Source organism: Eschscholzia californica, unplaced genomic scaffold (genome assembly GCF_041429995.1).
Source record: "Eschscholzia californica isolate CP2 unplaced genomic scaffold, dmEscCali1.0.p SCAF_3, whole genome shotgun sequence".
NCBI classification, from domain to species: domain Eukaryota; kingdom Viridiplantae; phylum Streptophyta; class Magnoliopsida; order Ranunculales; family Papaveraceae; genus Eschscholzia; species Eschscholzia californica.
The window spans coordinates 34311305-34326490 of record NW_028238420.1 but is presented as its reverse complement, the minus strand read 5'-3'; the positions used below and the strand labels follow the sequence as shown (position 1 = coordinate 34326490).

General features: G+C 34.3%; 1 protein-coding gene and 1 long non-coding RNA gene across 6 annotated transcripts; both read left to right on the top strand.

Moving 5' to 3' along the window:
• The first annotated feature begins 939 nt into the window (after positions 1-939).
• Positions 940-8822, top strand: LOC147549758 (uncharacterized). 5 transcript variants are annotated; one of them, XR_015237275.1, is made up of 7 exons: positions 1072-1342; positions 1647-2929; positions 4463-4723; positions 5966-6035; positions 7248-7339; positions 8343-8432; positions 8562-8822. It is a non-coding gene; the product is annotated as an uncharacterized LOC147549758 (long non-coding RNA). The 5 variants fall into 5 exon arrangements; XR_015237273.1 differs by having other exon boundaries at positions 940-1342; positions 1647-4462; positions 4584-4723; positions 8352-8636; XR_015237274.1 differs by lacking the exons at positions 8343-8432; positions 8562-8822 and adding an exon at positions 6955-7077 and having other exon boundaries at positions 940-1342.
• A 3054-nt stretch (positions 8823-11876) lies between these two features.
• On the top strand, positions 11877-14305 carry LOC147549757 (uncharacterized). Its single transcript, XM_086668385.1, has 3 exons — positions 11877-13318; positions 13384-13506; positions 13605-14305. Exons 1-3 carry the CDS (start codon positions 11969-11971, stop codon positions 13869-13871), a joined length of 1740 nt encoding a protein of 579 aa, XP_086524511.1. The 5' UTR covers positions 11877-11968; the 3' UTR covers positions 13872-14305.
• The last annotated feature ends 881 nt before the right edge of the window (positions 14306-15186 follow it).

The window sequence follows — 15186 nt, the reverse complement described above, 5'->3', positions numbered from 1 at the left end:
AACTGTCAAGATCTTTATTCTCATCCGTCCTTCTATTGAATTTCGCTTGGAGGAAACTGTTTCCCATTGATTCTACATATTACGATCCAAAAGAGACAAAGATGATCTGTTCATTTTTAGTCTATGAGATTTGTTCGGGGAGGATCATCTTCATACTTTGAATTTGTAAAACTGATGTGTGAAATTGATGAGGACGTCGAAGTTAATGATGATAGGATTTCTATGGTGGCGGACGTATGGTTTAGTCGGGGCAATGGTTTCTCGCAGTGTCGGCTATGGTGGCGGCGGATTCCGGTGACGGAGGTGGTTTTCTAGCGACGGAGGCGGTTTTCCGGCGACGGATGTGGTTTTCCGGTGACGACAATGGTTTTTCGGTGACGATGGCGGTGGTTTCTTTTAGTTTTTATCCAGTTATTTTGTCCGACCTTTAGGGTCTCTTTTCACGATCTTTAGGATCTTTTTGTCGACCTTTAGGGTCTTTGTGTCTGTGTCTACTCCAATTTCTTTCCCTTCATGAGGCACTTTGCATTTAAAGGTATGTAACTCTCATGAAGTTTTCAGATGAGAGAAATCAGAATTATCGTCCATGTAAAATTGTGATTTTATCACTTATTTATGGAAATGTTTCTCTTGACTTCAAAAAAAAAAACTTAAAGGAGAAAACGTAATGCATTCTGAATAGTTCCAATGGGCGATTTCATTGTCTTCCGGTGAGAAAGTTTAAGCTAGTCTGTCGTTACATGGAATTGTCACCTAAAATTAACGGTGGCACAAGCAATTAAAAGTTTTTTTTTTTTTAGAAAGACAATTAAAAGTTAGAACTACTAGACTAATGACCAATTCTCTGACCTATATGTTTTCCATGTGAACAAATTTGAAGTACTTGACCGATGGGTGGTCCTATCACTCCTATATAGGTATTAGAGACACCTGTGTGCTGTGTCCATTAAAATTAACGGTGGCACAAGCAAATTAAAACTACTAGACCAATTGGTGGTCCTTTCAACCTTTTGTAATGTACCGTAGTTTTCACGAACTTTCCAAGAATTTTTTTTTTTTTTTTGTTGAGAGACTTTCCAAGAAAATTTGATTACAAAATCAACAAAACAACGGTCCTTTACAAAATCAACAAAACAAAGATCTGAGAGGTTTTTTGAGGAGAAAGGGTTTGTAGCGATTTTTCCCTCTCTCCTTTCTACCGTAACCCTAGGTTTCCATCTCAATCCATCCAACAATCCATTACAGATTTACAGTGAACACCAATCTTCATACTTTTTTAGGGCAAGAAGGGTCTATTGCGTCGCCATCATCGCCATACTTTTTTCAGTCAAAAGATCTACAGGTAATGTAATGTGTTAACATTCTTAAACGGTTTTATTAGGTTATGATTGAACACCAATCTTCATACCAATACCAGTAAATACCAATCCATTACAGTGAACTCCAATCTTCATACCAATACCAAAAAATCTCTAAACCTTACAACCTTACAACCTTACCTTTTGGTAGACTTCAGTAATTCCATCTCCCAACTCCAATTATTGTTCATAGTAATAAACACCCAAACCCTAGATCTAGGTTTCATCACATTTAGTTAAATAATCCTATTCAGATTGGGGAAATATCTAATCTAAAGGTGTATTCAGTCTCCAACAGGCTAAGGAACTCAACTTGGAACAAACTAGTAGCAAGCCAGGGAAGTACTCTAATCCAAAATATTCATTGATACTTGATATTAGATCTTTTTCTTTATTGTGTTCCTTTATTGTGCTTATCATATCCTATTGGATTTAGGTCGTAGTATATTTAGGGCTTTTCTACTTTTATCGATCTACTGTTTCCGAGGGTCGTACTTATAAGTTAAATATAATATATCAGAAGGTAGCTACTTGCTCTTTAATTCCTATTCTGTATTACCATAGTAGTACTTTAATCTGTTTTATCTCGTTATTTAAGGTTGGAAAGTATAATTCTTGCATGCTGAAGTAAGAAGTCTTTTGTATCTGTGCTCTGAGTCTTGGATTAATAATATAATCTTTATTTTCCTATACGGTCAAATCTCTGCCGATCTGCAACTTGTTGTAGTCTAAATTACAGAATTTGGTTGTCTATCTTGATCTTTTGATATTAACTGTTTGTTTATTTTTATTAGTCAATGAAACTTTCTATCATGATAGGGGTTATCAATTTCTGCTTTTATCTTCCTTCTGAATCAATCGCTTTGTTTCTCTTCGTTTATTTCTTGGATCATAACCGAATCATTTCTGGAATTACTTGTTCAATTCTGGAATCTCAGGTCGTTTACATTGATTCGTTTTATCTAAATTGCATAAAAACCTAAACATTGACCATCATAGTTTCTTTTACTCGGAGGAACACGCTTTTCGAGATGATTTTCTTGATAGTACCGATGAATTCAAAGTCTTGACTATAACTTATTTATACAAAGTTGTTGTTGTCTTCCTCTCTTGCAACTAATTAAGCACATCTATCATTACTTGAAGACATGTTGCTTTGTGGTCCTATCACTTCCTAGTTATATCATTATATTTTAGAAGTTCTCGTTATTACCTTATGCAAGTACGTATATTCTATTTGTCCACCAATAATTAAGGGAACGATTCCACAATCTTTGGTATTGATGCTTAGGACATGGTGTATATGTCTTGTTTTACCTAATAGTTTATATTTTTTTCTTATTTGCACTATTGCACCTTCATAATAGTGTGAAGAATTATACATTTATCGATAATGATGCTTAAGAAAGTAGGGATGCTTAAGAAACTTTAATGTACTACGTAATATATTGTTTCATCATTTGTCAGTTGTGATGCTTAAGAATTGAAACTTTAATGTGGTGGACCATATTGCTCCTTCAACATTTATGCATTTGTTAGTTGTGATGCTTCAGAACTAGAACGTTAATCTGGTAGACCACATTGTTCCATCGATATTTTCGGGAAAGATTATACATCTGTCGGTTGTGATGCCAAGATGTGGAACTTTAATGTGGTATACTATATTGTTCCATCCATATTTTCGGGAAGGATTATACATTTGTCGGTTCTGATGCCTAAGAAATGGAACTTTAATGTGGTACACCACAATGTTCCATCCATATTTTCGGGAAGGATTATACATTTGTCGGTTCTGATGCCTAAGAAATGGAACTTTAATGTGGTACACTACAATGTTCCATCGATATTTTCGGGAAGGATTATACATTTGTCGGTTGTGATGCCTAAGAAATGGAACTTTAATGCGGTAAACCACATTATTCCATCAATATTTTCGGGAAGGATTATACATTTGTCGGTTCTAATGCCTAAGAAATGGAACTTTAATGTGGTACACCACAATGTTCCATCCATATTTTCGGGAAGGATTATACATTTGTCGGTTCTGATGCCTAAGAAATGGAACTTTAATGTGGTACACCACAATGTTCCATCGATATTTTCGGGAATGATTATACATTTGTCGGTTGTGATGCCTAAGAAATGAAACTTTAATGCGGTAACCACATTATTCCATCAATATTTTCGGGAAGGAATATAATTTGTCGGTTGTGATGCCTAAGAAATGGAACCTTTAATGTGTTATTCCACATTGTTCCATCAATATTTTCGAGAAGGATTATACGTTTGTCGGTTGTGATGCCTACAAAATGGATCTTAAATGCGGTATATCACATTGTTCTATCAATACGTTCGAGAAGGATTACACATTTGCCGGTTTGATGCTTAAGAAATGGAACTTTAATGTGGTATACCACATTGTGCCATTAATAATTTCGAGAAGGATTATACATTTGTTGGTTGTGATGCGTAAGAAATGGAACTTTAATGTGGTATACCACATTATTCCAACTGTATTTTTGGGAAGGAAAATTTGTTGGTTTTGATTCCGAAGAAATGGAACTTTAATGTGGTATACCACATTGTTCCATAATATTTCTGGAAGGATTATACATTTGTCGGTTGTGGTACCTGAGAAATGGAACTACAATGTGGTATACCACATTGTTCCATCAATATTTTCGTGAAGGCTTATGCATTTGTCGGTTGTGATGCCTAAGTCATGGAACTATAATATGGTATACCACATTATCCATCAATATTTTCGGGATGGATTATACATTTGTCGGTTGTGATGCGTAAGACAATGGAACTTTATTGTGGTGTATACCACATTGTTCCATCAATATTTTCGTGAAAAATTATACTTTTGTCAACTGTGATGCGTAAGAAATGGAACTTTAATGTGGCATACCCATTGTTCCATCAATATTCTCGGGAAGGATAATACATATGTCGCTTGTGATGCCTAAGATACGGAACTTTAAGTGGTATACCACTTTGTTCCATCGATATTCGGGGGAAAGACTATACATTTGTCGGTTGTGATGCTTAAAACGTGGAACTCTAATATGGTATACCACATTGTTTAGATGTTCGATCAGGTTCGGATATCTAAGAATTTTTTACCATTGTTTTATCTTAATCTTTCCTTTTCATGATTGTAATAATAAACATAGGTTGTTTTTGAGTCTTTGATCTTTATTAACTGCTTAAATTTTGCAGTTTAAAGTTCTGAGAATAAATCAAAGATGGCTGAAATGCCAAAATTGTTGTATATAGTTGTCATTGATGGCGATGAGGGTAAAGAATGGAATGGAAGTGAATCGTTTAACTAATCATTTTTCGCTAGACATGCCTTCAAGGTAATGTTTTCCGCTAATCATTTCGATTCCATAATTTCCCCTAGACATGCCTTCATCATTTTCCCCAATTTCATTGTTAAACTGTTTAAGAACTTTGATCTTTGCTTAGAAGTATTTTTTTCCTGGTTTTCTCTTGCTTAGAAACTGTTTGATTAAATGTCAAGTGTGAAATTGAAGTGGTTTCATCATGCTTAGAAAGTGTTAAATGAATCAGTTTCAGATTTTCCTTCTTTTGGGTGTAAGTTGTTATCAATTTAGAAGTCTGAACTGCAGCCCTACTACTTTGTGTTGTAACTTGCAAGAAACATTGAGATATCTATAATTTATTTAATGGTAGGAAGCAACTCGATATGTAGTGCATTTAACTAAAAATCAGGTTATAGACCTAAATAGGATGAAATAATAGTAGTATTAGAAGAGTAGTTGGACCGTGTGATCAATAGTACTCATTATTGACAAAAATACGTCTTCGACGTACCAAAATAATGTAGCAGACCTCTTAAGATTAGACCCAACACAAAAATTGAGATATCTATAATTTGTTTAATGGTAGGAAGCAACTCGATATTTAGTGCATTTAATTAAAAATCAGGTTATAGACCTAAATAGGATGAAATAAGAGTAGTATAGTAGAGTAGTTGGACAGTGTGATCAATAGTACTCATTATTGACAACAATACGTCTTCGACATACCAAAATAATGTAGCAGACCTCTTAGTTTAGACCCAACACAAAAAAGGAGTAGTAGTAGTAGAGTAGTTGGACGGTGTGATAAACAGTATTACCCATTACGAGAAAAATACGTCTCCTATGTACCAAAATGATGTAAAAAACCTCTTAGTTTTAGACCCAACACAGAAAAAGAGCAGTAGTAGTAGTAGAGTAGTTGGACCATGAGATCAATAGTATAACTCAGTATGAGAAAAATACGTCTCCGATCTAACGAACTAATGTCGAAGACCTCTTAGTTTAAACCCAACACAGAAAATGGACATCGTGACATACAAAACCATGAACATTAATATGGTTTTCTGGAGGCAAGTGCAACAATAATTTATCCTTAGTGGTTCCATACAGATACTTGATGTTACTCATGATTTACATATGAACTAATACTATTCGGCCAACTATGGCCGAAGCATGCAAATCTTGCTTCAGCTAATAATATAGATATAGTATCAACCAACTATATATGTTACTTATTTATCCCTTAAGTGTTTCTTTTCTTTCATCGTTTTGTAGTGGATAAAAGCTTGATGATGGTAATTGGAACAATTGTTTCACTACATATCTCTATTCAAGAAGTGTTTAGGTATGGGATCAATGTCCTTTCTACTAATTTTCCCTTTGATGCGTATGTTAGAGTAAATGATTGAGTAATCTATATATGTTTTAAATAATTCCTTAATTGTTTTCTTTTCATAAGTTTTTTTTAGTTCACAAGTCGTTCATTTTAGCGCATATCTGAATTTTTGTTCTAATGATACCCATCATCATCCTTTGTTACTTTCTCCTTTCATAGTTTACTACTTCTAAATTTAAATTAAAATTAATGTTTTTATTTTAGGATTATTTCTCTAATAAGGGGCCTAAAATCCACATTTGCTTGAGTCTCAATTTTTTTTTGAAAAGTTATTGTTTAGGCTCTCCTTCAAAGGTCTTGGAATTGAAGAGAAGAATTCAATTACTTACTCTTAGTATCATGAAACATTAGTCAATCACTTCCCTTCATTTTCTTTCACAGGGCTTCGCTTTGGCCATATTTGGCTAACTTCATCTTTCTCTTTTTTTGCAACTGTCAAAGGGTTTAGTGGCCTTACTCTTTTCCTTCATCTTTTTCCTATTGTCCAAGCAGTAAGATGAGAATTTATTGTCAAACTGTAAAGTTGGAATTACATTGCATAGGCTCTTTTATTCGAATATGATGAATTTTTTGGATTTATGTATTGTTCCATTTATATTAGTACAGAAGAAATTCTAGCACATAATTCTCTTACCGTGATATTGTTTTATAGATGGGGAAATTATGGTGCAGGCATTGTAACTTATTATTTTGGCTTTGGTGTCTTTCTGGCCAGTTATATAGTAATGATGATTTACCTTTTTAAAAATCATATACAATAAAAATAATTGAATGCTTGTTGGGCATATAATAGTGGTTCATGCCAGAGGGTGAGAGAACATAAAATCGATAAGGTTTCACTCCTCTTATATATGTGTGGTTTTTGTAGGGGTTGTAACTGTCAAGGAACCGGGAGTAAGGGAGATCCTTGAGTTGTTACCTTTGTTGTTTACTTAGGGGTTGGTTGGGATTATGTGGCTTATATCTGGTGTCCTGATCACGACCAAACACGGCCAATCAGTTTTTGTCCTGCCACCACGCAAACTGAAGATGTTTCTTTGCAACTTGTGTGCCATTTGATTGTGGAAATATTTGCTTTTGCATTTGACTTCATTAAAATGATGACACTTCCAGTTCCCTTTGACAATACTAATTTACTGATATGAAATGTTATTTATGTAGGCATATATTGTCAAAGAGAACATTGAAAAGTTAAAGCAGAAACAGCGTGACAGGAAGCAACCTAAGACGGGAAAGTAGACATCTGATATCAGGTTAGTTTGTAAACTAGATTCTTTTTATTTGGAGTTGAAATTTAAGGGATCACGATTCGTTTGTGTCCATTTGTTGGTCTCAGATACCGAAAGCTTTTTCGGAACTCGGGTGTAAAAGTTCACCTATGTTGTAGTCTCTATCGCAGTTGTTCATTGGTTAACTGCTTCAACCAGAATTGACAATTTAGTTTGCACTTGAAAGATTTAAGATAATTTTTTTTTTAATACAATTTAGGATAATTTCCATGACATCTTTGTAGATTTTCTTCTCGACTTGGCTGCAAATATTCGGATCTGTGTTTTTCAAGTTTCATAGTTGGATGTCATCTGTCGTAATTGATTAGTTACTTTTTACGAGAAATCATCTAACTTATGACAATGAGAACCTAGATGGTTTTTTTGATATCTGCATACCTCGATAAGATTTGCAACTGCTAGCATCTTTATCAGTTCAAATGTTCAAATGTGCAGGTCATTTTTGAAAATGTTTTAATACCTCACGAGTTCTCTTCCTACATAAACCATATCAACAGAATAGGATTTACATATGAGCTCGCATCTTAATCAGTTATCTCTACTAGTAAAATAATCTCTATAGTCATCCATCTTTCATAAAATACTCCGGAGTATTTTGTATCCATGAAATCTTCTTTGTTCTTTGTTTTTTTAACTCATGCCATTACCTGAGACCGCCAGGAGATTTATGGAAAGAGGTTGCAAGTTTCCTTTTCTACTGATAAGTTTCCATAGACCTGACTAATTCTAGTTTTATTCACAATAGGAAGAACAAACTGACTCATTCTACTAATATTGTGTATAGTTTAATTATAGTTCCTCTTATTGTTGAAGAATTCTCATATTTTGCATCAATGTCCTGGATCTTAACAGTGTGATTAGAATATTTTATTCACCCACATACTCCAATCGTTTATAACAGTCCCTTCAGACCAACACAAGTTTATCGCCAAATATCTCTTCTAATACGGAGACACTGCATTTGTAGCTTATCCAGGTATTTGCTTTCACGTCTTCCAAAAGTGACCAGGAAACCAAGTATAAACATAAGCGGGACTTCAGTTTATTGATTTTCGAGGTGCAATTCTCTGCTATGAAATAAAATGTAGTGGACTATAAAAGGCTTAGTGGATAACTTTTATATGATCGGTTTTAATGCTCTTGAGTGTTTTGAGAGTGGGACCAAACCAAATACCTTGAGGTGTAGGTAGATTCTGCTTACAAGTACTGAAGCAAAAATCATTTTTGATAGCAAGAGATAATCGAAACCAAGGTTAGTTAATTTCTCTGGATTGATTGGTTTGTTTCACAATTTTACTTTGTAAAAACCTCTTGGTCACCAGTACAACTCTATCACGGGGTTAACAAGATTTATTTTCATACAACTTGAAGAGACTGCTAGGTGAAACCCGAAAAATTCATATTGATTAATTGAAAGTCTGCAGTAGACATTCACTAGAGTCTTAAAGCGGCTTTAAGTTCCTTTATTCTACTTTTAGTTAAGAAAGATGAGTTCTTATTATTTAGAAATTGTACTTCTTATGTTAGGTTTCACACCCAACGTAGTGTTTGAGGCCGAGGGTATGGTTTTGCAAGTTAGCGAGTGAAACTTAATGTTGTGGGCTATATGGTGTATGCCCTTGTTTTTTTTAATGTATGTACTATATTTTAGTATTTTTACTTTAAAGTCAAGCTTTTCATGTGTCATATTCTTCTAGTAATAATTGCATGGGCTATTACACAAGTGAGATACCGTACCGCTAGCATCATGGTGTAAGTTGTATTTGTCTGTTGTGATGCTTAAGAATTGGAACTTTAATGTGGTATACCACATTGTTCCTTCAAAAATCGAGAGAAAGATTATACCTTTATTGGTTGTGATGCTTGAGAAATGGAACCTTAATGTGGTATACGACATTGTTCCATCCATATTGTTGGGAAGGATTATACATTTGTCGGTTGTGATGCCTAAGAAATGGAATTTTAATGTGGTATACCACATTTTTCCATTCATATTTTGGGGAAGGATTATACATTTGTTGGTTGTGATGCCTAAGAAATGGAACTTTCATGTGGTATACCACATTGTTCCATCCATATTTTCGGGAAGGATTATACATTTGTCGGCATGGATTCCTAAGAAATGGAACTTTAATGTGGTAAACCACATTGTTCCATCACTATCTTCGGGAAGGATTATACATTTGTAGGTTGTGATGCCTAAGAAATGGAACTTTAATGTGGTATACCACATTGTTTAATCAATATTTTGAGAAGGATAATACATTTGTCGGTTGTGAAGCCTAATAAATGCATCTTAAATGTGGTATATCCCATTGTTCTATCAAAATTTTCGAGAAGGATTACGCATTTGTCGGTTGTGATGCCTAAGAAATGGAACTTTAATGTGGTATACCACATTGTTCCATGAATTACTTCGAGAAGGATTATACATTTGTCGGTTGTGATACCTAAGAAATGGAACTTTTATGTTGTATACCACATTGTTCCATTTGTATCTTCGGGAAGGAATAAATATTTGTCGGTTTTGATACCTAAGAAATGGAACTTTAATGTGGTATACCACATTATTCCAAAATATTTTCGGGAAGGACTACACATTTCTTGGTTGTGGTGCCTAAGAAATGGAACTTTGATGTGGTATACCACATTGTTCCATTAATATTTTCGGGAAGGCACATTTGTCGGTTGTGATGCCTAAGAAATAGAACTTTGATGCGGTATACCACATTGTTCCATCAATATTTTCGGAAAGGATTATACATTTGTCGGTTGTGATGCCTAAGAAAATGGAACTATAATCTGGTATCTACCACATTGTTCAATCATTATTTTTTGGAAGAATTATACTTTTGTCGACTGTGATGCGTTAGAAATGGAATTTTAATGTGGCATACCTTGTTGTTCCATCACTATTCTCGGGAAGGATTATACATTTGTCGGTTGTGATGCCTAAGATATGAAACTTTAATGTGGTATACCACTTTATTCCATCGATGTTAGAGGGAAAGACTATATATTTGTCGATTGTGATGCTTAAAAAATGGAACTTTAATGTGGTATACCACTTTATTCCATCGATGTTTGAGGGAAAGACTATATATTTGTCGATTGTGATGCTTAAAAAATGGAACTTTAATCTGGTATACCATATATTTTCATCAATACTTAAGGGAAGGATTATACATTTGTCGGTTGTGATGCCTAAGAAACGGAACTTTAGTGTGGTATACCACATTCTTCTATCAATATTTTCTGGAAGGATTATACATTTGTCGGTTGTAATGCTTGAAAAATGGAACGTTAATGTGGTATACGATAAATTTGCATCAATATTTTCAAGAAGGATTATACATTTGTCTGTTGTCATGCTTTGATAAATGGACCCTTAATGTGGTATACTATATATTTCGGTCCAATGATGTTAAAATCGTACGATTTGCGATGCAAATTGTACGCCTTAAATCGGATCGTGAGGAAATCGATTCAGATCGTTTCTTAAATCGCAAATATTAAAAATCGCACGATTTGTAATCCAAATCGTAACTAGAATCGCGAATCGTGGGATTCACCATGAATCCCACGATTTTAATTTCGCCCAGAATTTGAAAGGTCATCAAAGGAAAATATTCATAGAAACTAGAAAGAATCGAACAGGAAGTTGGAAAGAAAAACTTACCTTCAACCAAGAGTCCATCAGCAAAAAACAATAAAAAAGGTAGGGTTTCTCCATATTTTTTCATCTTCTTCTCTCCATAAAAACTTGCCTTCAATCAAGGGGTTCTTCTCTCTGATCGTCTTCTTCTCTCTGATCGTTTTCTTCTCTCTCTCTCTAGAAATCACTCTCACGAAGTCTCTCTCACGACTCTCTCTCTCTAGAACCAGTAGGTGAGTCTCTGCCCTAACTTCTAACTATTACTTTTTTGGTTATTATTATAAATTTATAGCCTATTATAGTATTATATTAATATATTATAATCTATTACCCACTAAATAACCTCTAATACTTTACTGTTTCTTGCTTTACTTTATTATTTTGTAGTTTAATAATTTAATTTACTGTTTTTAACTAAGATTAGTTTACTATCTTCTTACTTTTTAGTTTTTATTAGTGTTAGTTTACTTTACATAGATATACTATTATAGTATAATACTATAATAGATTAATACTTTAATAATATAATTTACTGTTTTTAGGATTAGGTTAGTATCTCTTTAGTTTCTTAGATAGTCAGTATAATGAATAATGATATTTTTTATTTTAATGTAGGTTAGTTCAACATGAAAACAAAAGAGGGGAACGACGATTTTACGTGGGAACATTGTATGCCTATAGATGGAAGCAAGACCCACGTGAAATGCAATTATTGTGCCAACGATTATTGGGGTGGTGTTTATAGGATGAAACACCATTTGGGAAGGACAAAGAAGAATGTCGCTGCTTGTACTAAGAATCCAGAAGAGGTATATGAAAAATTTAAGAAGATGTTGAATGACAAAGCAACGCAAAAGGCAAAAAAAGGGATTGAAGAAGAAGAAGCATTTGAGCCTGATATAGAGATTCTTGATTCTAAGGGAAAAAGGAAAGCAACTATGGAGGATCATGGAGTTGTCAAGAAACAAAACACTATTAATGCAATTTGGAAGAAGGGTGACAGAGATAAATGTTGTGCCAAAATATCTAGGTTCTTTTATGCGAATGCTCTCCCTTTTAACCTTGTGAAAGACGTGTATTTCAAGGAAATGATAGATGAAGTTAGTTGCTTTGGTCGTGGACTTAAGCCACCTTCGTATCACGAGATACGAAATACTAATCTAAAGAAAGAAGTAAATACAGTAAGTGAGAGAATGGAGATGTATAAGAAAGAATGGAAGAAGGTTGGATGCACTATAATGTCTGATGGGTGGACGGACGGGAAGAAAAGGTCTATCACTAACTTCTTAGTGAATAGTCCATTGGGTTCTGTTTTCTTGAGATCAATTGACACATCTGATATATCCAAAAATGCCGAAAATCTATTCAAGTTGTTAGATGATGTTGTAGAAGAGGTGGGTGAGGAAAACGTTGTTCAAGTAGTAACTGATAGTGCTGCAGCGTATGTCAAAGCTGGGGATTTATTAATGAAGAAGAGGAAACATCTGTTTTGGTCACCTTGTGCAGCGCATCTCGTGGATCTTATGCTTGGTGACATTGGGCAGTTGCCAATGCAAGCATCTGTGATTGCAAAAGCCAAAAGAATATCAGTTTATATTTACAAACATACTTGGGTTTTGAATCTAATGCGTGTGCATACGAAGGGAAGAGAGCTTTTGAGGCCAGCAGTGACACGATTTGCCACATGTTTTCTTACATTGAAAAGCATACATGAGCAAAAATTGGGATTGAGGGAAATGTTTGCTTCGTCAGAGTGGGAGAAGAGTTCTTTTTCAAAAACTAGTGAAGGAATCGAAGTAAGAGATATTGTATTGGCAGATAAAAGTTTTTGGCCTGGAGTGCAGTTCTCAATCAAATGTACATCTCCATTGGTGAAAGTTTTACGTCTTGTCGATTCTGATGATAGGCCATCAATTGGTTATATTTATGAAGCTATGGATAGAGCAAAGGAGAAAATAGAGAAAAATCTTGGCAAAGTGAAATCTAGATACTCGAATGTGTGGAAGATAATTGATGAGCGTTGGAATCTTCAACTCCATAGACCATTACATGCTGCAGCTTATTTCCTAAACCCTAAATTCCATTACAGTGATGATTTTAATCCAGACCAAGAGATTAAAGAGGGTTTATATGACACCATTGAAAGAATGTGTCCTACTTCAAGGGAAAGAAGACTTGTTGATTCACAGATTGATCAATTCTCAAGAGCAGAAGGATCATTTGGAAGAGAGATGGCAAAGATTTCAAGAACCTCAAGGCAACCAGGTTTACAAACTACAAACTTTTGTTAATTTTTCTCAAGTAGTCAAGTGCATAATATTTTCATAAATTATAACGTTTAAAAATTTCGTATGTAGCTCTATGGTGGGACAGTTTTGGAGGTCATTGTCCAGAACTGCAACGATTGGCAATTAGAATACTAAGTTTAACTTGCAGTGCTACGGGATGTGAGCGAAATTGGAGCACATTTGAACAGGTAATACACTGTTTACAATAGCTAAGTAGCAAATAAGTTTTAAATTATAACTCTACATTCAGAATTGAATCTTTACTCACTCACATATACGATTTTAGATACACACAAAGAAAAGAAACAAGTTGGAACAAAAACGCTTGAATGCTCTTGTATTTGTAAAGTACAATCTCCGACTCGAGGAACGACAAGTAAAAAGAGAACAAGGAACAGATCCGATTTGTCTATCAGACATGGAGTCCGATAATGAGTGGATAACTGAGAAAGAGGGTCCTGTACTCCCAGAAGACACAACATGGATGGACATTGGAGATTGTTTTGTTGACACTGAAGGAGAAACTCTTCGAAAACGTCGGCGTAAGTTTTAATGCAATTATGATTGGAATTTGTTTCACATCTACAAATCAGCTTATTGAACACCTTTATTTTTGGTACAGGACCAAGAAACTTAACAAAGTCAAGGAAAGGAAAAGAAAAGGAGAGAGAACTTATTGATGAAGATGAATCTTCGGAGTCAGATAATGATGCACCTAATGAAGACCTTGATTTAGATATTCTTGATCTTGATAATGACAATGAAGAATGAAGAAGAAGAATGGAGAAGAACATCTTACATTTTATTTTTTAATGAATTTATGATATGGAATTCTAAGTTTTGAGTTAGAGATACATTGAACTGGAGCTATTATATTTAATGAATTAATATATATATTTAGATATAAATCTTACGATTTTCGATTTACATATACGATTCGATCTAGAAAATTGAAAAACGATTTGCGATACGATTCACGATTTGACAACATTGTTTCGGTCAATAATCGAGGGAAGGGTCATATATTTATCGGTTGTGATGCCTAACAAATGGAACTTTAATCTGGTATACCACATTGTTCCATCAATTTTGTGGTACGTATTATATATTTGTCGGATATAATACTTAAGAAATGGAACTTTAATGTGGTATACCATTTATTTCAATCAATAATCGAGGGAAGGATTATACACTTGTGGGTGGTGATGCTTAAGAAATCGGAATGTGGGATACCATTCTGTTCCATCAACAATCGGGGGAAAGATTATATATATTTGTTTAGAAAGATTAAATATTTGTCGGTAGTGATGCTTAAGCAATTGAAATTTAATGTGATATCCTATATTGTTTCGTCAATAATTGAGGGAAGTATTATACACTTGTCGTAAGCAATGCTTAAGAAATGGAACTATAATATGGTATATCATATATTTCCATCAATAATCGAGGGAAAGATTTTACATACGTGTGTATCGATGTCGAAGAAACAAAACTATTACGTGGTATACCTTATTATTCCATCAAAGTCGAGGGAAGGATTATATAATTGTGGTTGTGATGCTTAAGAAATGGAATTTTCACGTGGTGTGCCACATATTTTCATCAATAGCTGTTGGAAGGGGACCATGCCCTGGAGGCTGGTCAATCGATCTTAGCCCATATAATACTGGGGATGTTGGTCATTCATCATCCTAAGTCAATATTAGCTCTTCTTTTTGATGAAAGTTTGCTGCATTGTAGTACCTGATTCTTTATATATGAGTTTCGTTAGCTGATATTTTATTTACGATGAACAAACTTATTATGTCTTTTGGGAATTCAACTTATTGGTGTAAAATAGTTTTCTCCTCCAGTATGTAGAATGTATT

Bases quoted from the DNA above. Each gene is read 5' to 3' on its own strand.
- LOC147549757 (XM_086668385.1), top strand. From the start codon at position 11,969: ATGGAGGATCATGGAGTTGTCAAGAAACAAAACACTATTAATGCAATT. The intron at 13,319-13,383 runs TAATTTTTCTCA...AAAATTTCGTAT, and splicing joins TACAAACTACAAACTTTTGT to GTAGCTCTATGGTGGGACAG. The intron at 13,507-13,604 runs GTAATACACTGT...ATACGATTTTAG, and splicing joins ATTGGAGCACATTTGAACAG to ATACACACAAAGAAAAGAAA.